Source organism: Mixophyes fleayi, chromosome 7, assembly GCF_038048845.1.
Source record: "Mixophyes fleayi isolate aMixFle1 chromosome 7, aMixFle1.hap1, whole genome shotgun sequence".
NCBI classification, from domain to species: domain Eukaryota; kingdom Metazoa; phylum Chordata; class Amphibia; order Anura; family Limnodynastidae; genus Mixophyes; species Mixophyes fleayi.
Window position 1 is genome coordinate 95,743,635 of NC_134408.1, and position 26,155 is coordinate 95,769,789.

General features: G+C 43.4%; 3 protein-coding genes, 1 long non-coding RNA gene and 1 pseudogene across 5 annotated transcripts in view; 3 read left to right on the top strand and 2 right to left on the bottom strand.

Moving 5' to 3' along the window:
- The window catches only part of LOC142097914 (uncharacterized), a 72,621-nt gene that overhangs the window by 40,430 nt on the left and 6,036 nt on the right, over positions 1 to 26,155 (bottom strand). The window lies entirely within an intron of this gene.
- LOC142096985 (COP9 signalosome complex subunit 8 pseudogene) lies at positions 2,334 to 2,825 on the top strand (annotated as a pseudogene).
- On the top strand, positions 3,171 to 25,557 carry LOC142097913 (uncharacterized). Of its 2 annotated transcripts, XR_012678273.1 has the most exons (4): positions 3,171 to 4,409; positions 9,592 to 9,665; positions 10,336 to 10,432; positions 10,768 to 10,997. XR_012678273.1 is itself a non-coding variant. In XM_075180155.1 (2 exons), the coding sequence occupies exons 1-2, from the start codon at positions 3,449 to 3,451 to the stop codon at positions 23,438 to 23,440; spliced, it is 1,794 nt and encodes a 597-aa protein (XP_075036256.1). In that variant the 5' UTR covers positions 3,171 to 3,448; the 3' UTR covers positions 23,441 to 25,557. The 2 variants fall into 2 exon arrangements, 1 of the variants encoding a protein (XP_075036256.1); XM_075180155.1 differs by lacking the exons at positions 9,592 to 9,665; positions 10,336 to 10,432; positions 10,768 to 10,997 and adding an exon at positions 22,608 to 25,557.
- On the bottom strand, positions 14,440 to 16,542 carry LOC142098064 (uncharacterized). The gene is made up of 3 exons (XM_075180509.1): positions 16,313 to 16,542; positions 15,720 to 15,928; positions 14,440 to 15,356 (listed from the first exon to the last, which is right to left on the bottom strand). Exons 1-3 carry the CDS (start codon positions 16,540 to 16,542, stop codon positions 14,536 to 14,538), a joined length of 1,260 nt encoding a protein of 419 aa, XP_075036610.1. The 3' UTR covers positions 14,440 to 14,535.
- LOC142096986 (uncharacterized) lies at positions 18,397 to 20,566 on the top strand. Its single transcript, XM_075178595.1, has 2 exons — positions 18,397 to 19,774; positions 20,358 to 20,566. Exons 1-2 carry the CDS (start codon positions 19,318 to 19,320, stop codon positions 20,522 to 20,524), a joined length of 624 nt encoding a protein of 207 aa, XP_075034696.1. The 5' UTR covers positions 18,397 to 19,317; the 3' UTR covers positions 20,525 to 20,566.

Here is a 26,155-nt window from a genome sequence, read left to right on the forward strand (position 1 = left end):
CTGGCCGCGGAATCTCCTTCACCCAATCAGTTTGCACCATACTGTTTATATAGTATCCTCTGGCACCATTAGGGTGCCAGAGTATTGGTTCACTCCCTGCTTCAGCGTCTCCTGTTACTTCTGATCCAGTATTCCTTGGTCCTGACTCGGTTTGCTCCTTACTTTTGTCCTGTGTTATGATTTGGTACCTTGTTGCTCGGCTGGTTCGACTACTTAGCTTGACCTGACTTCTCTCTGGATTCCCGTGTGCCACTCTGCTCGTTCGGCTTTGACCAGGACCATCTGACTACGCCTGTCTACTACTGTCGCTACACCCGTTACTGTCTTGCAGAACCGCAACCTGCTTACCCTCTGCAGCTAAGTTCAAACTCCCTTGCGGGGTTCCCTTGTGAATACCGTGGATATGTTAAACTATGCTAGCCGCCATCCCTGTTATTTCGTGACATCTACATTTGGACAATATAGACAAAGTGGTGATGGCCTGTTGTGTTCTGCATAACTTTCTAAGACATAAAACTCTCTGTGTACGCAGTTAACATACATAAGAGGACAACAATGTAGAGGAAACAGAGTAGTGGACTTGAAACCACTAGAGTTGAGCCAGCTTAGAAATGCAAGTGCCAGTGCAAAATTAAACAGGGAGGCATACCTTATATATTTTAACAGGGAGGGTGCAGTACTATTGCAGAATGAGTTTGTGTAACAATTGTTCATAAGCATGTTATGTGTGCAAACTTTATTGTTATGTATTTCTACTTTAATTAACCTGTTACACAGCAACTGCAAAATATACTTTACTTACATTTCCACTAGGAGGTATGTTATGTGCCTGCACCACATCAGTAGGAGAACTATTGTCCGTATCCAGGCTGCATGTGGACTGCCGAGCAATTTCATTTTCACGGATGAAGTGCAGAAAGTCAAAGTACCACAGCTTTGGCACATAAACATCATCTGCACCTGCCCCAGATTTTTTAGAGGCCTCAACCTTACTTTTATACAGTCTGAAGGTTCTGTATTTTGATATTTGCCCATTACACATTTGCTCCAGGGTAATGTGGCAGGCATGCTTTCACAAGTTCTTGCATAGCCACATTACGTAACATTAGGTTACAATATTCCTTTCATTTTATCTTCCACAAACAGAAAAAATGACTGGAAATCACTGGAAATTAGTGTTATTGGGGTTAATAATAATAATTAATAATAATGTAGGAACAAAAAAGAGCAAAATTATGTGATTTAGCATATTTTAGCAATTTTTCGAAAAAATCCAAAATCCAAACTAAAACCAAAACACGCAAGGGATCGGTTTTGCCAAAACCAAAACCAAAAGCCGAAGTTAATGCAGATCCAAAACCAAAACATGGGGTTCATTGAGCATCTCTACTGTTTTTACTAAATAACCCTTTTTTTATAAACATGCAACAGCCCTTAATTGGATATCTGTATTCAACTTTATCTGGATTTAAATGCTAAATGTATTTGTCCTATAACTATTCACAGTAGGTCACTTAGTTCCCTTTATACACTGACAATAAACACATTTAAGGTCTAACAACTACAATATTTGAGTCTTCTACATGAACGGAGACATACACAGTAATTATCAATGTCTAGCCAGCTGATGTGCGATGTATATCTCTTTGCTCACACTTTCATACCATAGGCACATATTCAGTATATATGTGTGTAAAATGCTTTGCATTCACAGTAATACATATGCAATTATTATACAGCTCAATGCACCATTTATTTTTGCCTATTTACTGTGTGAAGCCTTTAGAATATTGTCAGTATGTATTGACAGACTTTTAATTATAGTGGACAGATTGCAATGGAATTCTTGGTACAAATATTGGTAAATGCCAGTGTTTACAAATATACTGTATGGACTATGCAATCATAGCAAAATATATGTTACTAAATGCCAACTCCTGCACTGATCTGAGATTGTACTCTGACTGGGATGTCTAAGACACCTAACTTCACTGCTCTGAGAATGTACTCTGACAGGGATGTCTAAATCACCTAACTGCACTGCTCTGAGACTGTACTCTGACAGGGGATGTCTAAGAACCCTAACTGCACTGCTCAAAGACTGTACTCTGACAGGGGATGTCTAATACCGCTTTCATACTGCCGCCCCGGCAATATCCCGGGTTTTTCAAGCCGGGTTTTTGCCGGGGCTCGGTTCGTCCCAGCTCAGAAACACCATTCATACTGCACCTCGGACCCGGGAATATCCCGGATTGACCCCATTCATACTGCACAAGTCTGTGCCCTGGCAATTTGTGGGAGTCATCACCAGAGCAGTTTTCATTGGCCGAGGAGCAGGAGCTAGAGGCCCCAGGAGGTATTGCTACCCCCCAGGTCTACTGTCAACTGTTATCTCTATACCTATTGCACAATGACATGAATAATGCCCGCTATCTGTGGAAAAGAGTCCCACCTGCTGTTAAATCTGCCAGTGCAGAGCTTGGTTGGATTTGGGAGGTGGGGCAGAGGATCTGGCAAAGAGAATTCCCAGGAATTTATGCTGCCATAGCTGCCCATCAATGGTCTGAAAACATACAACCAGTCATGGAGGCTGTACGAGATGCAACACGGCAGCGTGCATTTCGACTGGTGTCACAAGCTTACACATCAATTTCTGCTGATGATTTAGCAGCCTTTGTAACGCGTATGGTAATGCCGAAGAAGCCAGATTCTGCACCCCTGTCTCTGATCCCCAACGAACAACAGCTGGCTAGACTCACCGACTACGTGGCTTTCCTAGAGAACTAGCGCTCCCTCCCAGCCTGACATCAAGAATGTGCAAAAGTAAGGCAGAGGGGGCATTCTCCACACTTCATAGCCCGTTCTTCTAAATCCTCCGACTGAACAATCACTACACTCCTCATCTTGGGAGCTGCGCTAGGACTGAAAGGGTTTGAGGATGGGAGAAAGCATCAAAAGGCAGACTTTGAAATTTGACTTGTGTAGGAGTTAAGTAAGAGAGAGTCCCCTTTTAGACAAACGAAATTAAATAGTGACAGTGTTGCAATCGTGTTTGCACTTACCGGAAAGAGTTAACTTGGGGTGTGGGTTTGGCCAGTGATGCTGTGGGGAGGTCCTTGTGGCTTTGTAGGCTGATGCAATTTCCTGGGGGAGTCACTTGGCTGGCAAAATCCGGAGAGAGAAGACGTCTGAAAAAGATAAGGATAAATTTTTACTTTATCTTCCTTTGTCTTTAATGTCCTTTTGCTTTCTTTCATAGCTTCTTTTCTGTCGATTTTCCTCCTTTTCATATATCTTTATCTTTGTTTGTTGTCTCCTTTCTTCATTTTCATATATATATATATATATTTATCTTATCTTTTTATTATATTTTTCCCCCCTTTAGCATCCTTTCCCCCCTCCACCTCCCCTTCCTGCTCGCTTATCCGTGCCATTTTCTGTTCCTATAATGCCCCATCCTAGAAGGACCGTTGTGAGGCCTGCACGCCTCCGCTCCCCCTCTCCAGGCGACGGCCGTCGCCATATTGGAGAGGAAGGCGCGGTCTTGGGGATCAGCGGGTCTTCCGGTGGTGGCATGGCCAGTGCCTCCCGCCGGCATCAGCCTGCATTGGTGGCCAGTGATCCCCAGCCTGCCCGGGGACCCGAAGCAGGCGGGGGTCCGTTACGCGCGGTGCGGCGGTTCAGAGTAAACCATCAAGCCGCGCGCGCATGCGCAGATCCCGTCCTCTGGCGAGGGAGGTCAATTGCGGGCCAGGCGGGCGCTCAGCCGGCACGGTCGGCGAGCGGGTTGATACATCACCAGTTATCCCCTCCAGAGAATAGGCAGATGATGGAGAGCAGTTACCGGAGGTCCTCGGGACCAAGGTATATGGGGGCGGACAATTTTGGCCATGGTACCCACCCTGAAGGGGCGAGCAGCCAAGTTTTTGATTATGGTCATGGAGATAGGGAGGTGGTAGCGCAGCGGTTGTCTCCGGCTGGGGGCAACGAGTCAGGGGGCCATGGGCGCAAAGTGCAGGACTCACTTGAAGGTAGCATTTTAGGAGGGGACTGGGGGCCGAGGACTGAGAGGGACGATTTAGGATACCGCGGTGGGACCCGATTTAGGCCAAGCCCCTCCGCAACTTTCGTTCCTAGTAGCGTAAACACACCAGACGCAGGGTTTGTAAGGAATGTCTCTGTTGATATGCTCGAAACTAACGACGGTTTTCTTTCAGCTTCACAGAACCAGCAGCCGGGGGTGCAAGGCACAGAAGGTCGTGCTGTGGAGTCGGGGGCAGCCGCTGGTGGATCTTCATCGGGCACGATGGATCGGGCAACAGGAGACGTTTCTGCAAGTGTGGAGGAGCGGCCGGCGGTCAGGCTGCCGGCGGGACCCGGGCCGGAAGTGGAGGTCACAGATGAGAGAGGTGAGAACATTTCTGCTAGTACACACAAATCACGTGGTGTTAGCCCCCCGAAGTCTACAACGAGCGAGGAATCCTCGGGTTCTGGCAGCAAGCCCCGCAAACTGATTAAACTATTGCAGACGCAATTAGGGGGAAGCGGACCGCTAGGCCTCTGCAAGCACTAGGCCCCGACATAGTTGCGCGAGCTGGGGACTCGGGAAGAGTGGAGAATGAGGCCCTACTATATAAAATTAGGCCTAGTGTCAAAGACAAAATCAAAAAGGGGTATTACGTTTATATGTTTACCTTGACTGATGAGGGCAAAAAAGGTCTTGAGGCTGCGATGGACAGGAACGGTGAAGGGGAAGAGAGTTACAAAACTTTCCCTAGGTGGTGAAAGGTTTTTGTGTGTTTGCAACCCTTTACACGGATTTTAGGCCAGAGGAACAGGTTGAGGTATGGAAGTATCTACACCTAATTACAGACGTTTTCTTAAAAGACGGGCCAGTTATTTGGAGGAATTATGACGAGATGTTTCGCAAAAAGATGACGGGGCGGGAGAAGTTGCCGTTAGGTTTTAAAGACATAGATACGTGGATGGACCTCATGAGGCCAAGTAGTCAGCGACAGGGGGTTTCTTCAAGGGAGGAGGTTACCTGGGGCGGGGAGGGCGCAGCAAACCCTCCCCGGCAAAGGAAAGTGCTTTGCTTTCAATTCAGGGTCTTGTCAGAGGGGGACGGCCTGCAGATTCCGCCACTCCTGCTCCAACTGTGGCGTGTTCCACCCCGCATCAGAGTGTATTAGAACCAGAGTTGGGGGTGGGAGAGGACGTGGGGCTGTTACAGCAGCTCCGGGTCAAGGCCAAATCCCCAGTTAAGCTTGAAGTTTTAGATAAAAGGCTGTCACTTTACAGTGACACCGAGGCCGCAGCCATAATTCGGGAAGGTTTTCATTTTGGATTTAGAATTCCTATTTTTAAAAAATTAAATTTACCATGGCCCCGAAATCTGAAATCAGCTTTTATATTCCCGGAGATTCGGGACGAAAAAATTGCAAAGGAAGTTCGTTTAGGCAGGATGTTGGGGCCTTTTTTAAACGTACCCATTCCAAATTTGGTAGTGTCCCGGTGGGCGTAGTGCCCAAAAAAGCAGAGGGGAAGTTCAGACTCATTCAGCACCTATCTTATCCATTAGGTGAGTCAGTAAATGCCGCCATTGACCCGGCGGTCAGCGCGGTCCAATATCAGTCATTTGAGGATGCTCTTGCCCTAGTTCAGGAGTGCGGGGAGGGGGCCTTAATGGCCAAGATTGACATAGAGTCAGCTTTTCGTCTGCTGCCGCTCCATCCGGAATCGTTTCAGTTTATGGGCTTTAGGCACCGCGGCGGGTTTTATGTTGACCGCTGTCTGCCCATGGGCTGCTCAATTTCTTGTGCCCTTTTCGAGAGGTTTAGCAGCTTTCTTCACTGGTGCATTCAGGCTGGAACGGGTCACAGGGGGATTGCTCACTACCTAGACGATTTCTTGATTATTGGTCCCGACAAGTTCAGCAGTTGCTTAGAGGTGCTTCAATCAGCTCAGGCCCTTTTTACGGTGATGGGAGTACCCCTTGCCAGCGATAAGACCGAGGGTCCTTCCCATTGTTTAGCTTTTTTAGGCATTGAGATTGACTCACAAGTAGGTTGTTGTAGGTTCCCGGAAGATAAGTTGAAGAAAATGGGGGAGGCAATTGGGATGGCGCTTAGCTCCCCTTACATGTCATTGAAAAAAGTTCAGTCACTTCTGGGGCTTTTTAACTTTGCCTGTAGAGTGATTCCAATGGGTAGGGTGTTCTGTCGCAAATTGCAAAGAACAATAGCGGGTAAGAGTAAACCCCAGGCAGCGGTCCGGCTATCACAAGAAATTAAAGATGATCTTCAGGTATGGCAGAGGTTTCTTAAGGAGTTTAACGGGAAAAGGATTTGGCCCACCCCCCTGGTAAACAACGCTACCCTTGAGCTTTTCACGGATGCTTCGGGATCGCAAGGCTTTGGAGCTTACCTGGGTGGTCAGTGGTGTGCAGAGGCTTGGCCAGAGTCATGGCATCGTAGCGGATGGGTTAAGAACTTGGGGCCCGATTCATCAAAATTCGCAAACGCATACGCATCTGCTAAATGGCTCTGCGCATGCGCGAAACGACGCTTAAGCAGCGCAAAACACTACATACGCTACTCAAGCACGGCAGATACAGCTCTCAAAAGGCGACTCAATCTCAAACTCCAACGCAAATAGATTTGAGATGACTGCTGACCACTTGAGAACATATGGGTGGGAATGGGCGGAGAGTAGGCGCGGACTGGGCGGAGATGAGATAGTACTTGAGTAAAGTAGGCGTTATGCTTTTTCACTTGAGAATAGTAGGCGTTCCCTCTGCCCAGATGAGTGAAACTGACGTCACTCCTGTCTCAAATCTTTCACAAAAGTTAAGGAAGGCCAGGGTCATGTTTAACTCCAATACAGCTAGCTAAAACCACTATTAAACGCCTTTAGGAGCATCTTTTGCGTTTAAAATGCAAAACGAAATATGCACAACATACATACATATCAATACAGACTGCCTGTGGCAAATTTTTTTTTTTTTTTAATTTTTTTTTTTTATTGAGCTTTTACATATCTTACAAATGTTCCATTAGTATGTTTGTGTAAATTAAGCTTGTTTTGCTTTAAATACCCCTTTCTAATCAATGCAATTCGCAAGTGCAACATGTTTGATGTTATTTTGGCCCTTTGGCCTCAATCCGGGACTGCCGGAATGCCGGAATTAGTTAGCTGGAAATAGCGCCCTCTGCTGCTTACTGCCTCTTCAGTAAAGAGGACTGCCTTTTATAGGCCTGTACACTGCTAGCCACATATCTCCTCAGCATTATGGGGAGAATCCAGGTCACAGTGCATTCCGGCTGCTGGAATGGTTGCCTCAGTGCATTCCACATTCATTCCGGCTGCCGGAATGGTTGCCTCAGTGCATTCCACATTCATTCCGGCTGCCGGAATGGTTGCCTCAGTGCATTCCACATTCATTCCGGCTGCCGGAATGGTTGCCTCAGTGCATTCCACATTCATTCCGGCTGCCGGAATGGTTGCCTCAGTGCATTCCACATTCATTCCGGCTGCCGGAATGGTTGCCTCAGTGCATTCCACATTCATTCCACTGCCGGAATGGTTGCCTCAGTGCATTTCACATTCATTCCGGCTGCCGGAATTGCTGTGCACACTGCATGGGTAATTATTTCATTTTATGTAAAATGTCTCCCAAACAATAGACTTTGTCATAAATATTTATGATAAATCTCCAACCATTCTGAACAATTACCAATATCATTAGTCTCAATATGTTACATGCCTGATTTGACAGTTGGTGATGGTGCGTTTGCAAGAACAAATAATATTAATAGACATATAATAACTCGAAAATATATTTCAGGGTTTTACACACATGATTTATGCAAATTTAAAACAAGTGTACTATTACCACAGGGACACTTTTAACAGCAACACAAATTGTCTAAGGATATTAATGATCCCTAAGAGCCGAGGGCTGGTGAGGACTCGAACCCACGTAGCAAGCTGGCAAGGTGGATTGGCTAACTGCTACACCACTGTACAAGTGGTGATGTCAAGGGAATAGAATACAAATTAAAGATGACCAGCAACTTCTAGCATAAGTTGTTTCCCTTAAAACATGGGGAAAAATGCCAATACTTGGAAATATGATACCCAGAAAGATTTGGTGCATGCAGAGTCACAATTTATGCATATCGAAATATATCCATGTTGATAAATACAAATCAAAAATAGAACATTTATTGCTCCCATTTCTACAATTTGATTTGGTGGAGCACTTAGCTTTTTCCACTGTTGCCAGTACAGAATTCACATATCTTTGAAATCCAAAGTCTTTGCCAACAACTGCTTTGCTGTGTTGTAGCTGATAACACTGTTGAACATTACATATAGCCACCTTACACACCAAAACATATACTAAGTCACAGAGTGGAATAAATACCCTCAAACTTGTAAATATACCAAGGTTAGCCACATACACGCATCATTCAGGGTTCAAACTCATTACCTTGTTGTTGCAAGCTCATTTCTTTATTCACTGAGTTATACTTCACATTGAAACACCAACACCAAACTGCACATTAACTAGTTAGCACAGCTGAATGACTGTCTTAGACCTGATAAATTGGCCATGTTGCAATTAATATGTACAGCATGATGGATAACGTGGTATTCAAATAATAACCCTAGATAAACACACACATTAATAAAAACACTGTTTTACTAAAGCAACAGGAGCTGCAAAAACGTCACCAAACAAATGCGAATTAAGCGCGTTTGCGAATCTTACGCTAAATACAAGCAGTTGCATATAGTTTTTTACTTTTAGGAGTATGCTTAATAATGTGTTTTATTAACTCAATTGGTGCTTAGGGTTGACCTGGGGCCTCGAACTTCTGCACTTAGTATTGGGGGGTGAAATACATAACCACTACACTATCGTGGCACATCTAAATGTAGCACATGCAAATGAATAATACCTCATAGAATTGTACTTAAAACTATTTTACCCATACTATTGCCACAACACTAACAGCTTAGCTCATTAATGACATCTGTAATAATCGTTATAATCTCTACTTACCTACAGAAAATAAACGTTGCTCACATGTCAGGTCACTTTTACACAAAACCACACCTGGCTAATTAGAACGCACCTGCGTGCTCCTAATGACGTGTCCGGCATACTCTCCAGCCTACTCACCTGCATTTAATTCACTAATTACAGTGTTACTTAAAAAGACCTTGCTTGGCTTTCTGTGTTGTTGGGAGATTCACAATTCTGGGTAAGTAGCCCTTAATGGTGAAATGTTTCATAATCTCTGCAGTTTATTGCTGTACCTTGCTCAACACTCATGTTTATTTGTAGGAAAAGATATTGGTGAGATACAGATAGAAAATTATGCTGAAAGGTCATAATGGTTAAGAATTTTATGTTGAAGGTTAGTGGAAAAGTCTTTAATTAGCTGCAGAGTTTGAATATTGAGGCAACTGTGTAGACTTGGGATGTGTCTCTGCATAGATACCTCTCGACTGTAGTGACACACATAAAGATTATCCATCTATATTGATTTATTTTGTACCTGTTTACCCTCCCCTCCACAGATCTTGGTCCTGGATTGTGTTTTTTGGGTGTCTAGTGATTGCTTATTGACATTCCACATTTGTCTGTGTGTGTGGTAAGTAGAAACCAGATATTGTTTTATTACATACCCCTTGTAAAAATACTTTGCATTAAGAATGTCCATACTGTTTTTTGTTTTTTTTTCTCTTTTCTTTTTCTAATACCTTTTTATTTGAAGTGTGGTTTTTCAGACCCTACCTTAAAGACACATTAACACTCTGTGCTTGAGTCATTAAGGAGAGCAAAGGATAAAAAATAAGTAAATGTTCTAGTGGACAAAGCATGTTACAATGAAAGGGGTCAATGTTGTATTTTTTTTTATTTTTTTTGGAACAAAACATAAATATCTTCACATTTAAAAGATCAGTGGTCAAATCATGTGCAAGCTTAGTCAAGGGTTGATTATCTAAGGTATGGTTATTCAAAATGGGAATATGAATAGACATGGTCTGGTGTGTTACTGAAATGGTTTCTATGTGTAATAATAGGGGAAAAACCATGCCTACCTGTATTTTACCTTTACAATGTGTGTAGAAAGTATAGCTTCATGCCTCCAAGTTTAGCCTTAATGTCTTTAGCTAAATGCACGTTAATGGGGTAGTTTAAATCAACAGCCTAATGTGGCAACATAATTGATGTTTGGTTTTTCTACAGTTTATTGATCAGCACATATAGTGTTGAAGTGCACATTATTGACACTTTATTTGTTTTTCTTATATCTACAGCCTTTAGATTACACTTGGCCTGCAGTGCTGGCTTTTCTGCCATTGCACTTCCCTTTGGAGTTGGTGGATGTTGCCATGGTGAAGGGTGTTTTCAAATGTAAGTAGTATAGTGCTATCTGCACTAAAATGTGATTGGCCAGTGAGTGTGCTCCATACAATAATGTCGTCGTTACTAAGCCTGCAATGTGTGGTTGCACAAACAAAACATATGGGCAGATGCTAGCTATGTAACATATGGGTTTGGTGTTTCAAATTAAGTCAAATAGTGCATTCAGAATCCTAGGTATAGTCCAAACACACAAGCCATTATTATACACTATAATATTACTGGCTTTTTTACACATGCCAATACATTGCTCAATCTCTTGATATCAAAATGCAAGTTGTCTGACCTAATATTGCCATATTAATTTGTTGCCTTTCGTTCAACAGGGTGTGTTGGCGTGGATTTTGGATTTGTGCAATTCGTGTCTCACTACATGTTGTTGAATTTCCCCAGAGCTCCAAGCCTGCTTATGTCTCTTCAGTCTGGCCAGATTGTTATCTCTTAATCCAAGGAATTTTTACACACACAGACCATTACCTTGTTTGCTTTGTTTTTGTCAGCACATTTGAATTCATATATGTAATAAATCTAGCCTATGCTGCAAATGTGTCAGCAATCAGTTGTCATGCCATTTTGTACCATTACTACAGTGCACTGAATAATATTTTAATACCCATAAATCCATGTGTAGTGCTTTCAAAACTATTGTGGAACAGGTTTTATTTTAAATGAATATATGAAATCTAGGTGTGGTTATTTTCTCCTTTGCCACAGATTCACCATAGCCTACAAACACGCTCAATGGGGTAAATGTATAGTTTTAGAAAATGGCTATAGTGTGGAGGTTTGTATGTGTGTTTGGTGCTTAGTAGTAAATTGTTTGGACACTTTCAGCTTTTAGAGCGAACATGTGATGTGCGTAGGAATATAGGCATCACATCACATCACATCACATCACATTACAGGTAAATGTATATAAAGAAAGCAAAAATGTTAGCAGTGTCAGGTCACACACTACCAACTTTTGGCCCTGGGCCAAATGGGATAACAATATTTTTCGCTTGTGCTAGTGGCACTTTGTTTCAAAGTGTTCCAACACCCACATGCCAGACACAAACCCCACACTAACAATTATGGGGAATGCATTAGGGCACTAAGCTAGTGGAGTCTTGCTACAAGGCCATAATACCATCACCTAGGGCCTGAATCATTAGTAATCTTCTTATCTTGTGCAAAAGGTAAGATGCTTATTGTTACGAAGAAACGGGGAGATAAGAGTGAAGCAAAGATGGATTTTCATCCTAGCGTAAGAAATTCGTCACTTATGCAGTGGCTTTTGCTTCTTATCTCCCTTTTCTGAGCATGAACAGAGTGGATTAGCTCAAGATAAGCAAAAAATGACAGATAAGATCCTTAATGAATCAGGCCCTAATTTGCTAATTGGTCAAGGCAGCTATATGTAAACTTACAGCCACCATAGATACTCCACATGAGAACTAGTTACATTAGTCTGATTACCCATTGTTAGGCAGCAGTCACTTGATATGTTTGCTGAACCTGATAATGCAGGTCTCCAATGTTATTGTGGTGTAGAAATGTGAAATTTATTCTCAAAACCATTTTCATGTAGGTTGCCCTCTGAAAGTGGAAAGTAGTGACAAATTAACATTCCACCTTTGTTTCTCTTCAAAGTGTGTCGTAATACCACCTATGTCTGTTTAAACATGCTAGTCAATGTTAACAATAATTTGCAGCATTTGTCCATGCCTTGGGCAAGGGAAGTACAAAGCCTTAATGTACAGATATCCTCCCTTTAGGATTATGGCTCCATGTTCAAATTCCTTTACCACCATCTAATCCAGGGGTGGGCAAACCTGTCCTCAAGGGCCATATCCAGTTCATGTTTTTAGGATTTGTTTAATCATGTACAGCTGAGTTAATCTATTTGGCTGGGTCAGTAATTATCCCACCTGTTTCTACAGACAGAAATCCTAAAAACATGAACTGGATATGGCCCTTGAGGACAGGTTTGGCCACCCCTGATCTAATCCAAGAGTGTTGGGCCGAGCACACAGTATTTTGAGGGATTAATGTCTGGTAGATATTGTTGATGTTTACATTGTTAGGTGAGGCATCCAGTTTTTTTGGCTTATAGAGGGTGAACGTGTGCAATGGGTACCTGTGTCTGTATTGGCAAGAAATCACAACATACCAAGCTTCAAATGATAATATGTTGCCCGTTATATAAAATTGCTTGGCCTTGCATAAATGTTTTCCAAAACTGGAAGGGAGCCAAATCCAAGTGACGTGCCCACTTTAACAATGAATGTATCAGTGTACATTACGTAAGAAACTCTAGGGTCTGTTTGTTATAATAATGTATTCAAGGTTCCAGATTGGTTTAAACTATCATGGATTGGGGGGATCAGATCATAGAGTTTGGAAAAGTCTTTACAGGATAGAGGAGTTTGGTGGACAAACTACCTCTTGGAGTCTACTTACTTGTATTATAGAGTGTGCTTCTTTGCCTGACCAAACCATATCTATACTCCAAGCTTTTTCATTTGCGTCTTACATGATTAGTCAGACACACAGCACTACATACACCCTTATAGTGTGTCAAACTGTCACGTTAGTCTGTATTTCTTGATCCGAATCAGGGACCCTTGGGATTACCTGCAGCAGGTGTGAATCTGAACAGAGCAGCCTGGATGATCTTCCTGCTCATATTCTTGCTGATTGTCCAATCTAGCAAGGGAATGAGCAGTCTGAGAATGTGGACACAAACACTGATTTTGGAATGCAGCCAGAAACACTGGGGCCAATAACTATCCACTGGAGAGAAGTGTGTTGTTCAGGCAATGAACAGATCACAGCAGCAGCTTTAAATAGTTTGTCCCAAGCAACTATTGGCTGAGCACTTAATGGGATCACAGGTGCTGAATCTGGTTGATCTGGAATGATCACCTGACTGCATCCAAGATGCCTGTGCACATGCAGCAGAATAAACAGTGTGTGTTTGATTACAAACGGAGCTGTGGAGGACGGGAATGTTGCTGACGACCAGAAGGCACCCAGGTAGCTGTGATATGACAGCGGCTGATGGGGTAAGTGCACCTAAGATCCAAATGTGAGACCCAACCTATATGTGCTTAGTGCAATAAGGTCATGAGGTTACTTGTAAATAACTGTTATGCTAAATGACGTCGAGTGTACCACACACTGTGCATTAGCACTAATCTTAAATACAAATCCCTTATTAGATTTTTAGAATTAGCACAGATTCTTACCTGTACAAAATAGTAGTTAACAATATTTGTCCTGTGCCATCATGGGAAAAAAATTTTTTAAATTTATTTGGGTTCCCTTAACACCTGTCTTTTGTGGCTCCTTTGTGTTAGGTTACAGTTTGCAAATGCAATACTTTCTTGACCGAATGATTTGCCCTACCTCTAAAGGGGCACTGTAGTTGCAGGTTGTGTTTGCAATTATTTAGTAAGGCAAATAAAGAAACACTGTGGCAAAAGCATTAAGAAGCTTACCTTGATACACCTCTTGTTTAAGTCTTCTTCAGCAAACCATGGGCCAGATTCATTCTGGAAAGGTAAGGCAAAGTAACTAAGCAAGGGCAAAGCATGTCAGTTTGGAGGGGAATGTAAACCAAAAATGTCATTGGAGATGTAATTTTGGGGTAGGAGAGGTCCTACCTGACATGAACATTTCAGTGTACAAATAAGCTATCAAGTATTTGTGCGGTACATTAGGATACAGACATTTTTTTTTTTTTCGTGCTCTAAACCTATTGCTATTTTGCACCACTTGCATTTTAAAAGGCTTTTGAGCAGCATTCAGAAATATGTATCCTTGACATCTAGGTTCATTACTCAATCAGGGCCATGGCATGGTTTTGGTCAGCACACTGATATTAGATACATATTTGTTTGAATACGTTAATGAATCAGCCAGTTTGTTTGGAGATTATACTATGGTTAGACTTGATAACAAGCATTGTTATTACAAAAAACATTATGGAATCTGCCGTAAAAAAGAAATAGACATTTCAGTAGTAGGAATTTTTTTTATTATAAAAAAAAAAAAAAATACATATTTTCGTCATATATTAAACTATATTTGTTAGGTTAAAACAATACAAATTACTTTTTCCGTGTTTTTTTAAAGCCGGTTGGACGGGAGGCTCCCCTACTCCGACTTCTTGTCACCCGTGATGTAGAGGAGTCAGAGGAACCAGGCAATGGGGCAAGGCAAGCGGGTTGTGTCCGACGAGGTGAAGGTGCAGGGTCAGGGGATGGGGATGGGGCCACGACAGGCGAGGGGGAAGTGGGCACAACGGGGGATTGGCCATAGCCACGAGCAAAGGCAAAACACATAAGACGACATAGTTCGGGATCAGGGAGGGCGGAGGCGACAGACACATCAGGGAGGGCGGAGGCGACAGACACATCAGGGAGGGCGGAGGCGACAGAAACATCAGGGAAGGCGGAGGCGACAGACACATCAGGGAGGGCGGAGGCGACAGACACATCAGGGAGGGCGGAGGCGACAGACAACTGGGTATGGGGGCTGCCGAACAAATAATCTGAGCTGGGTGAAGGGATTGTGCCGGAGGTGCGTTGGGAGTGGACATGCAAGATATCACCCAGGAGTGTTGCAATATTTGTCACTGAAGTATTTAAATTATCAATTTTGGTGGCGAGTGTCGTCAGTAAAGAGGTGTGTGTGCTCATGAAATCGGAGAATGTGTTAGTGAGACGGTCGATTTGCTGATCCGTGTGTTGGACAGTGCTTGATATGTGTGACAGGTGAACATTCTGTGCAAGAGTGACGTCTTTAAGATTTTCGGCTGCGCGTGCGAGTGTCCGCTGCCTTACATATTCAGCTGGAGCCAGCTGAGGCTCCTCCACATCACGGGCAACTTCTTCATCCACCGGTGAAGCAGGCGCCTGCTGCTCACATGCTGTAGAGAGATAAGTAAAATAAAGTAATTAGAATCAATGAGTAAGGTGCGATATTATATTGGCAAAAACATCTTACAACGCGTGATGTAGCATTGGTAAAGTGTCAGCTTCCCTTGAATGTGCTAGCAGCCCTTTCCGCTCCCCAAATACAAACATTGCCACTTATGGTCTGACATTTTAGGATGAGCCCTTCATATTGAGACCATTTGTCTTCAGTGTGTAAATGTCATTTCCTACTATGTGATAGGCAAACACATTGTGCAATTGAAGTTTACCTTCACACACACATCCTGAGAGTTGACACTTTTACTCAGACAGATACAAAGCTTTACAGACATTAAGAAAGCAAACTCATCATGTACCTAGTGGAGCGGCCTCTCCTGTTCGGGATGGGCTAGAGCCAGTGTCTATGTCGCCCACCCCAACTATCTCCACCAGGGCTATTGCAGCCCTCGCCCGCTCCTCGAGGGGTGTTAAAGTAGTACGTAGTCGAGGCCCCCCACCAGTGCCTTGAGCATGCCTGTGAAGCTCAACAAGCTTCGCTTTCAGGCGTCCTTTATAGTCTGCCCATCTGTGGAATAGACAAACATTATTGCCTCACATAGTACCTTCAACTCAAAATGACACATTTTTCAATCAAATACATTGCACGTTTGCTAATCACACCAATTTAACCTTCACATACAGTAATACAGATTTTGCTCTTTTGAAGCGCGTATAATGTGGTAAACATATTATGTCAATGTGACCAAGGGCCATGGTGTTAGTTTCTGAAAACAAAGGGCCTGATCAACAAATGCATTGGAGTCACAAGGTGGTTTCACCTCACAGGTGACTAATGCTACTATGTCACAATATCCATATTTATCTCTAGCGATATCTATATATATTATTTGACAAATACACACAGTCAGTAAAGTTAAATAGGGCTATTATTTTTAAATTTAATTCGTACCTTTTCTGTACTTCAACCTTTGTACGCTCATACGGAGATATTTCATTTATGAGCCTTGTGATTTCCTGCCAATGGGTTTGGCGCTCGCGTCCGGTTATTTGGCGGTTCCCACTGTGGAACCTCGCCAGAACCTCTTCTACCAGCACCTCCAGCTCCTCCTCTATGAAGTTGTTTTTACGCCTACTTGGCAGCCCTGGTGCCTCCACATTACTTGGGCCAGCATCAGACATATTCCTATTTCAAAGATAAGTTGTGTCTTTATAGGCAATGCACACAGTCAGGTGGTGATACAGAATCTAAGCACATTCCCCCCCTACATAAGGTACAATTTCACAAACTTCTAACTAGGTCTAAAACACATGCCCCTTATTATAATAAACATTGTGGTTTGTCTATTTAACGGCCATTTAGTTTGACCACTGCATTTTGACTGACATATTAGTCAAATACTATAGCAACATTCTCCTACTACTACTACTACTACTCTTCACTTTTCAAACCATAACATTGGTTTACAGGTTAGCAACACACCAAAATGAAGGATATCACTCAGTTGCAAACCCTATATTGTGTAATTATTATTAATATTTGGTTACAAATCAGCCAACATTTGGACCCATGTGTCCATCAATGCAATGAGCTAGTTATTATGCCGTTGAACAAGGATAAGTTTCAAAAGAACTTAGCATACTGTAGGCTACTATTGAAAACTTTACATGTTAAATGTGAGGCCAGGGGCCCTTTGCTTAGCAGTTTTTTTTACATTCCGGCCACACATATTGCAGAGCAAACAGTTTACTACATTAGGAGATAAAAATATTTTGGAACTATCCAGAAATTTCAGATAAATTCTTATACTTACTTTTCTCCAAAGTTTGGCACAAAAGACACAAATTATTTTGATAGTCAACTGGGTAATGCGTGGTATGGGCTGCGAAAAAAAAAATAAATTAATTTTTATAAGCAAGAAAAGGTAATGTGGTAAACAAAGCTAACCTCCTAATTTGAATATGGATAAGGTTCAAAAGAACTTAGCATACTGTAGGCAGAAAACTTTAGGAGAACACAAAAAAAAACAAAAAACTTTCAATCTCTGATTTAGTTTGGTACTTACTGTTTGTTGTTGGCTTCTTAGAACAATCATCCAAATGTAATGTAATGAAATCTTGACTGTGCTCTATCCAGGCTAAAAAGCGAATGAACAGGCACTAGACCAAAGCACAGGTGGGTTTAAATGGAGTGTTGAATTAATAAACCAGGTGTACACTCTTCTTCCTAATTGCGGAGCACACTGTACTCGTCTCAGTGCAGGCGCCCGCCATGTTCTTGGTGGGAGAGACAATCAGAGTCACAACACAGGTGTGTGAAAGCTCCGCGTGTGACGTGAGCACGCCCATACGTGCTCAGCGAACCAATCGGAACGCAGAGGCCCCCATTTTGTGTTATAGACATTATACCAAAATGAGGACTGCAATTTTCAGCAGGCGTGAGCTGAGAGTCCTTGCAGAGGGTATGGACAATGTACCCTCTGGACGGTATGTGTCCAACGAGGTGAAGGTGCGGGCCTATCAAAGGGTCCGCAGACGCCTCCGCCTCCGATACAACATTCGGCGGAGCACCGTTCAGCTCCAACGGCGGTGGAGCGATCTCCGGCGCCGCCAGCCCCAGCTTCTGGAGGAGCTCCGTAGGGAGATCAGAATAAGTGAGTTCTCTACTAATCGCCAAAAAAAAGTCAACATATATATATATTTGCTCTATGGCCCTGATTCATGAAGGATCCTTAACTTGAGAAACTTCTTATTTCAGTCTCCTGGACAAAACCATGTTACAATGCAAGGGGTGCAAATTAGTGTTCAGTTTTGCACATAAGTTAAATACTGACTGTTTTTTCATTTAGCACACAGATACTTGATAGATTATTTGTACACGGAAGTTTAAAGTTGATATTTGTGTGCTACATGAAAAAGCAGTCAGTATTTAATTTATGGTCAAAACAGATTACTAATTTGCACCCCTTGCATTGTAACATGGTTTTGTCCAGGAGACTGAAATAAGAAGTTTCTCAAGTTAAGGATCCATCATGAATCAGGCCCTATGTTTGTAAATATGTTCACCCTAAACACCTGACATGGCCTACATAACAATGTGCAAGCACACTATAAAGGTCATGCCCCTTCCAGTGCACCCAAAAAGCTTTGGCTCCTGTGTCCTAAATGTGTCTGCTAACCATTTACTGACCTAAATGTTTTTGTGTGACAATTCTCACCATTAAGTGTGGTTTAGGAAATCAGGCATTCTAAGTCTTGACCCGAGTGCTGTAACTTGCTAGTCTAACCTTAAAAACATTTTGGAGTGGAAGATGTGTTGTCATTATTGGGCCAAGATTTAAAAGGCACGTTTCAAATACAAAACACCTTAGTGTTTAGACTGATTTTTGCAAGCTCCCATAAGATGCAAACAGATTAGATAGTGTGCTAGATATAGCTAATCAATTATTACTTAACTGCCTATTTAGACTCTTTTAGACTGTAAGGTAGTCCCAACAAAGGGTGATTTCCAAAGTATACTCAACATTCAAAGCTTTTTGACCTCCATCCACTAATTCGGTGGTCCTGTAGAGAACTAATTGACCAGGGCCAAGGGAGTTTGATGACTTAAAAGCACCTACATGAAAAAAACATACTACGGCCAAATGTGAACAAAACCTAATTAGGCGGCCAGTAGTATGTTTGGGGAGTGTGGTAGACAACACATGCAAATATGGAGCAAGCCTCCAAACATATGTAACTATCATCAGGGAGTTGAACTCCTGACCCCAGTGCTGTGAGGCAGACGTGCTAACCACTAGACCACTGTGCTGGGCTGACAAGTCATGTGAAATGCTTTGTGTTCATCATGTTTACCTCCTTGCATTGTTAGTAGCAAATATTTATGCCTGCTGACAATGTAAAGTTGATTAAATATGTATGATCACCTGATTGTCAAAATACAATAGTTTTTTTCAAATGGTGATTGTGTTAACATGTCCTTTTGTTTATATTTCCTTTTTTCAAACAGACCGAGCACGCTGGGAACGCCGCCAACGCCGCCGGGCATTAGTCGAGGCGCAGGCAGCTGAGGAGGAGGAGGAGCAGCAGCCAGTGGCGGTGGCAGTGCCACTGTCATCGGAGGAGGAGGAGGCGGCGGTGCCAGTGGCAGTGTCGCAGGAGGAGGAGGCGGTGCCAGTGGCAGTGTCGCAGGAGGAGGAGGAGGCGGTGCCAGTGGCAGTGGCAGTGTCGGAGGAGGAGGAGGAGGCGGTGCCAGTGGCAATGGCAGTGGAGGAGCAGGAGGAGGAGGAGGCGGTGCCAGTGCCGGTGCCAGTGGCAGCAGCGGTGGAGGAGGACGAGGAGCAGGCTGACCGGGAGCCCCAGGATTTAGCGGACTCCACATCAGGCAGCCAAGAGGCAGTGGAGTTGGAAGATTGTAAGTATTTGCGATAAGTGATGGACATAGTTATACAAGATTGACATGTGCATTATACTTGTACATAATCCCTGCTGTGACATATGTTGATTAAATGGTGCCTTAAATGCCACAGGTCGAACACTTATAATATCTGCCTATACATTTTAGGCGCATTAAACACTCAAACCACAGCCATAGCCATCTTAACACATGGGCACGCAGGGCATTGGGCAAAACAATGTGGCCGCTAGCCTGGTCAACTCGTCAGTATATTAATGACTTGTTTATAAAATCTAATATACACCAAAATCGTTTGAATTCTTGTGAGTGATTGTATAGGTAGTGGCCCATGTAGTGCATAGGACCTGGGGCCAATAATGCTGGATAAGACAACCCTGTACATGGCCCTCTCCCCGTGGCTCACCAGAATTTAGTACATTGATTCGAATGCCTTCTCGATGTCTAATGTGCGTGCAAATGGTTTTGTGGCCAGAGGCCTAAGTTTTGAAAGTAATGTAACAGTAAACATCTCTAGTAAATCCTGTCTGTTTGATGAAATATGTATCCATGTATGTAATGTTTAATTTCTGATTTCTTTCAGCACCCACTGAGGAAGCTGGCAATTGGCCTCCACCACCACCCACCGCAGCAGAACTGATGGCCCACATGGGTCAAATTGTGGAGGACCTGGAAGGCCTCCACGTACATATTGGGAACATTGTAGGCAACCTGCGTTTTAAATTGGCCTACTGGGCCTCATTTCGATGATATTTTATTTATTGATGTATATGTAAATAGTTTGAAAAGATTGTTGTGTTTTAAAAATATATACCTTTATAAAAAAACAAACCTTGGTGTGTGTGTCTTTATTCATCTCATTACACAACATGTGGGTATATATAATAGTCCGAAAAGAGTAATAAAGAAAGATGTTTTGCTTATAACATCATTTGTAAAACACAAAAGGATTTCTTTAGCTGTTTGCATGTAATCCAAAAGTAACATGTGCCCTCCACGAACAAGCCACCCCTATAAGAGGTATTGCATCTGTAGGCCCTGTGTGCAAGATAAAATCCAAAAATGTCAAACGCTCTAGCTAGTTACCAATTCCCCCAAATACATATGTCATTGTAGTGATACTCCAAGGTAACGTTCAAGTATCAGAGCAAAGCCAGTGACACATTGAAGAGAACCTCTAAAGTGTACCCAGAAGTGGCGTCAATGGTGTAAGGCAGAAGTGCAAGCGAGGCAAAGGACCATGGTACTGGAGTGTGGAGAGCGGCCTGTTTGGATAAAGCTGAGTACATGACATAACGTGTACGCCATGGATCCAGATGAAAGTCTATTTGCTGACAATGTTGCAATTACCTCCAAGGAAGCTGTCACCTACAACACCCCCCCCCCTTTGTCCATTTAGAATACTCAATGTCAGCATGCACCTAATACTGTGCATGTGAAGTATAGGCCGTGAGGCTTCTTGGATTTTCCCTCCAAATAAATATTTACTTTCAATACAGTATAAATCAGAGGGCATATTTTACAATATGGTTGAGCGTGTATAACAAATGCAAAATTAAAAAAAAAAAGCATTGTGTCCCATTTCTTGTTAGGATAATGATTCCAGTCCACACATTAGTTATGGGTATGCTCAGTATTTGAACTCATGTCTGCTGTGTTGTGAGTCCAAAGTGCTAACCAGTGAGCTACCTATTTTGTGAGAAATTTGTGTGAATAATGAAGAGTAGTATTAAGTGTGAGGTGTCTGTGTAGCACGCATGCTGTATTGTTGGTGTTGTCTGTGTATTTTCATGTCTCAGGTTGGGGTAGCGGGTAGCTGTCCCCATTTGCATACAGTCATTCCTGAGTTGTAATCCAGACAGAAACCCTTCCTCTGTGTGGAGGTTGTATATACACTCTTGTGTGTATCCTTTATGGAAGAGTATGCTATGCATTCATTTTGCTGAAAAGGGAAAGATGTATTCACACCACATACATTTTAATACATTCGTTATTCATGTGTTTTTAATGTAGCCATGTGCATGCATTTTGCATACTATACGGCGACTTGAAATCGAAGAAATCCTAAACACAGATCGTGAGCAATGTGTTTTTGACAAGTGTGTATTAGGTTAATTAGTAGCAAAGGAAAAACAACCGTCCAGAGTGTTGCACATCATTGTTATTTGTCAGTGATTAATGAGTAGAGAGCTATGTCGTAAAAATAAGCCCCAGGCATTTATGTTGTGTTGTGTGTAAACAAACTGTTGGGTCCCTCCCACAGTGGGCGTGAGGTTTGCATTGCTTGGCTTATCGTCAATCAGTTGAGAGCCGTCGCTTATGCGTGTAGCATGTTTAAAGATCCGCAGGTGGGTGTGTTTTCTAACGTTTGCGCTGCTTATTTCCGTCCCTTAGACCACATGGGGGTGTGTTTTTGCTGCTTGAGGTGCTTATTTCGGTTTACGTCGCTCAAAGTATGCAACGCAGATGCGTATGCGTTTGCGAATTTTGATGAATCGGGCCCTTGGTTTTGTTGGAGCTATTCCCGATTATTGTTGCCATAGAGCTATGGGCTGTCGCCCTACGGGGCAAGCACGTTGTTTTTTGGTGTGATAACCTAGGGGTAGTTCAGTCCGTTAATAGCCAGAGCGCATCTTCCCCGCAGGCAATAGCTTTGTTGCGTCACCTTATACTTCGGTGCTTTGAGTACGAAATAACTTTTAATGCACGTCATGTCCCCGGGGTTAACAACGAGATAGCAGATGCCTTGTCTCAATGTCAATGGAGGAGATTTCCCGAACTGGCCCCTCAAGCAGATGGCAGAAGCATTCCCTGTCCCTCTTATGTTTGGCAGATCATCACGCCGGCATAAGAGGCCTAGCTGAACGCGGGCTAGCGCAATCGACTTTGCGGGTGTATCGTGCAGCGTGGCGGCAGTGGGTCCGTTTCAGCGCATCCAAGGATCAGTCGGAGGCAGGCCAGCGGGATGCGGTGATGGAGTTCATGTGGTTGAAGTTTTGTGAGGGAGCATCTAAGGCTAGTATGTCTTCTACACTGGCGGGCATTTCGTTTATGTCACGGCTGAATGGCACGGTAGACATAACTAAAGGCTTTTTGATATCTAAGGCTCTGAAAGGATGGGCAAAAGAGAGACCGACCCCTACTGACACGCGTCACCCGATTACCATACAGATTTTAGCCCAGCTTATGAGAATTTTAGTGGATGTGGCTCGGGACGAGTATGAGGTCCTGCTTTTTCGTACTGCTTTTAGCCTTGCATTTTTTGGGGCTTTCAGGGTAGCGGAGCTAGTGGGGCAGGCGGCAGGCCATGTCTCCGCAGGTCTGCTTACTGAAGACGTGGTCATACGTAAGGATCATCTAAGTGTGAGGATAGCCCGATCAAAAACGGATCAGAAGGGGAGAGGTTGCTGGTTGCAATTGCAGGCCCAAAAAGATAAAGAGTTATGTCCAGTCGAATTAACCACCCAATTTAGTCTAATTAGGCCTTCCGACTCAATTTTCCTGATACATAAGGAGAAAACACAGCTTACCAGATATCAGTTTAATGCGGTCCTGAAACAGGCGATAAAGTTACTAGGCCTTAACCCTTCTTTTTTCAGTTCACATTCCTTTAGAATTGGTGCAGCCACCTCCGCTTATCAGAGTTACATTAGGCCTAATGTTTAAAGTTGATTAATGTTACACGTGTTGTGGTTATTTTGCCTTCTGTGTTTCTCTTGCATATTTCTCTCTTTATGCTTTCATTATTATTGTTTGTCACTGTCAGATAGCTCTAGACCCTTATCTTCATGCCCGTTTGTTCGATCCTCTATCCCCTACCCTCTTACTCAAGGCTTATCTGCTCGTTGCGTTGAGCGAGGGCGCGAAGGGCTTTCTCCCGGGTTTTTTCTCCAGAGGCCTGATTAGTGGTGTGCCTCTGGGGTTTGATCGGGTTTCACCTTCGTGTGAGTAACTTACCCTTACCCTAATCCATTCCTCCCTTTTTACTTTTCCTTTGCCAGCTATTCTCCATGCCTGTTTTTATGGGCTGCCTTCGTCAAAAATTCCTATGTGCACCTTCGTGCTGTGTGTGATGGTCCGGTAAGGATTGCAGTTATTAACTCTTGTCTCTTTTTTAGATGCTGGGGTTACTGCGAGAGATGTGTGGATCATCGGGCACTCTTATATTTTCTGGACAGCTAACCAGACGGGGGTGCAGACGAGGTTTACCAGCATAGGAGATAGGCGGGTTTTTTGGTTAGGTAAACAGGGGTTTATTATGGGAAGGTTTATTGCTCTGGTTAGGACAGCTGATTGAACGGTGGGGAGCCCCTGATATATTGGTTATCCACCCTGGGGGGAATGACCTGGGTAAGGGAAAGTCCCTTGAGCTAATTATACAGATGAGGGAGGACCTTCATTGTATTAACAAGATATGGCCGTCAATTACTCTGGGCTGGTCCGCTATGATTCCGAGGCTGTCGTGGCGATCACAGATCCCTCTAAAAAAGATACTGATAATGGGGAGGAAACTTAATAGTGCGCTTCGGAAGGTCATTAGGTCCCATGGAGGTTTTGTAGTAGATCACCCGGAGATAACAGCGGATAGGGTGGATCTGTATAGGAGAGACGGTGTGCACCTCTCGGACGAGGGGTTGCGTATTTTTATGGAGAGCATTTATTTGGAGGTGTGGAGAGTGCTCGGTTTTGGTGGTGGCGGGCTGCTTGGCCCTTAGGGCCGGCAGCGTGGGAGTAAGGCACTGCGATCAGCGGCTGATATAGACGGCTCTATCGTGATTGGTCGCAGGTATCTGTCCCCTTACAAGGCAATCGGTTACTCTTGTCCCTTCCGTGGGGAGGGGCCTCGCCCGACTCAGTGAGGGAGGTGGAGTGAGTAATGAGGTGTGGTGCAGTTTACTCTGAGGCCAGGTTAGGGCCGGCCAAGCAGTGGGGTTATGAGAGAAGTGGGTGGACTTAAGGCTACATTGCCCTGTCCATGCTTGGTTAGGTATCGCTGGAGCTGATCTTCAGTGCCCGTTCTCCGCCACCAGGTTTAATTAGGTTATAATAAAAAAAAAAATAGTACCACTTACTCAAGCCTCTATGTCTTTATTCTATATAAGCCTTTATTTTATACAAGCGGTTATACTATTTAAGGTATTGGGTTGAACGAAGAGCATACACAGTGAACTATTTAGTAAGAGAGAGTCCCCTTTTAGACAAACGAAATTAAATAGTGACAGTGTTGCAATCGTGTTTGCACTTACCGGAAAGAGTTAACTTGGGGTGTGGGTTTGGCCAGTGATGTTGTGGGGAGGTCCTTGTGGCTTTGTAGGCTGATGCAATTTCCTGGGGGAGTCACTTGGCTGGCACAATCCCGCCCACCCACGCCATTTTTTAAAGAACTATTAGTGTATTATAGTGGTAGTATAATGCTGGTTAGTAGTCTACAGTTTGGTGGGGAGGAAGGCACTGCGATCAGCGGCTGATATAGACGGCTCTATCGTGATTGGTCGCAGATATCTGTTCCCTTACAAGGCAATCGGTTACTCTTGTCCCTTCCATGGGGAGGAGCCTCGCCCGGCTCAGTGAGGGAGGGGGAGTGAGTAGTGAGGTGTGGTGCAGTTTACTCTGAGGCCAGGTTAGGGCCGGCCAAGCAGTGGGGTTATGAGAGAAGTGGGTGGACTTAAGGCTACATTGCCATGTCCACGCTTGGTTAGGTATCGCTGGAGCTGATCTTCAGTGCCCTTTCTCCGCCACCAGGTTTAATTAGGTTATAATAAAAATATTTTTAGTGCCACTTACTCAAGCCTCTGTGTCTTTATTCTATATAAGCCTTTATTTTATACAAGCGGTTATACTATTTAAGGTATTGGGTGGAACGAAGAGCATACTCAGTGAACTATTTACTACTTTGATGCCAGAAAGGCCTGCAGTCCTATACATAGTGATATACTCTGGCAAAAACAAAAATGGTGTTGGCTATTTTAAGAAGGTTTAGCAATAGTTATTAACTTTGATTCACTCTAATGTGCGTTAATAGGTTACAGTTGCCTGTTTTGTTTGAGTTAAGTCTCATGCAGTGGAAAAGTCTTAATGGAACATCCTCTTATAGCAGTTTTCCAGAGGTGAGTTTTTCCAGTCTCCTTACTAGTAGTGGAATATATTAGCATATCATTTCCTCCTAGTAATTACAGACCTATGGAACATTCTGTAAGTTGTTTTCACAATGACACTGCATGTGTCACACTGATTTTCGACAATCGGGTGTCTCCATTTCCAGGTCGGTCCTGGTTTAACCATATACTGGACAGTCCCTATACACAAAGCTTCACAAAGTTCCTGTCATTGTAAATAAATAACGTAGCACAGTAACTGAAGCTGGACAGAAGCAATGTAACC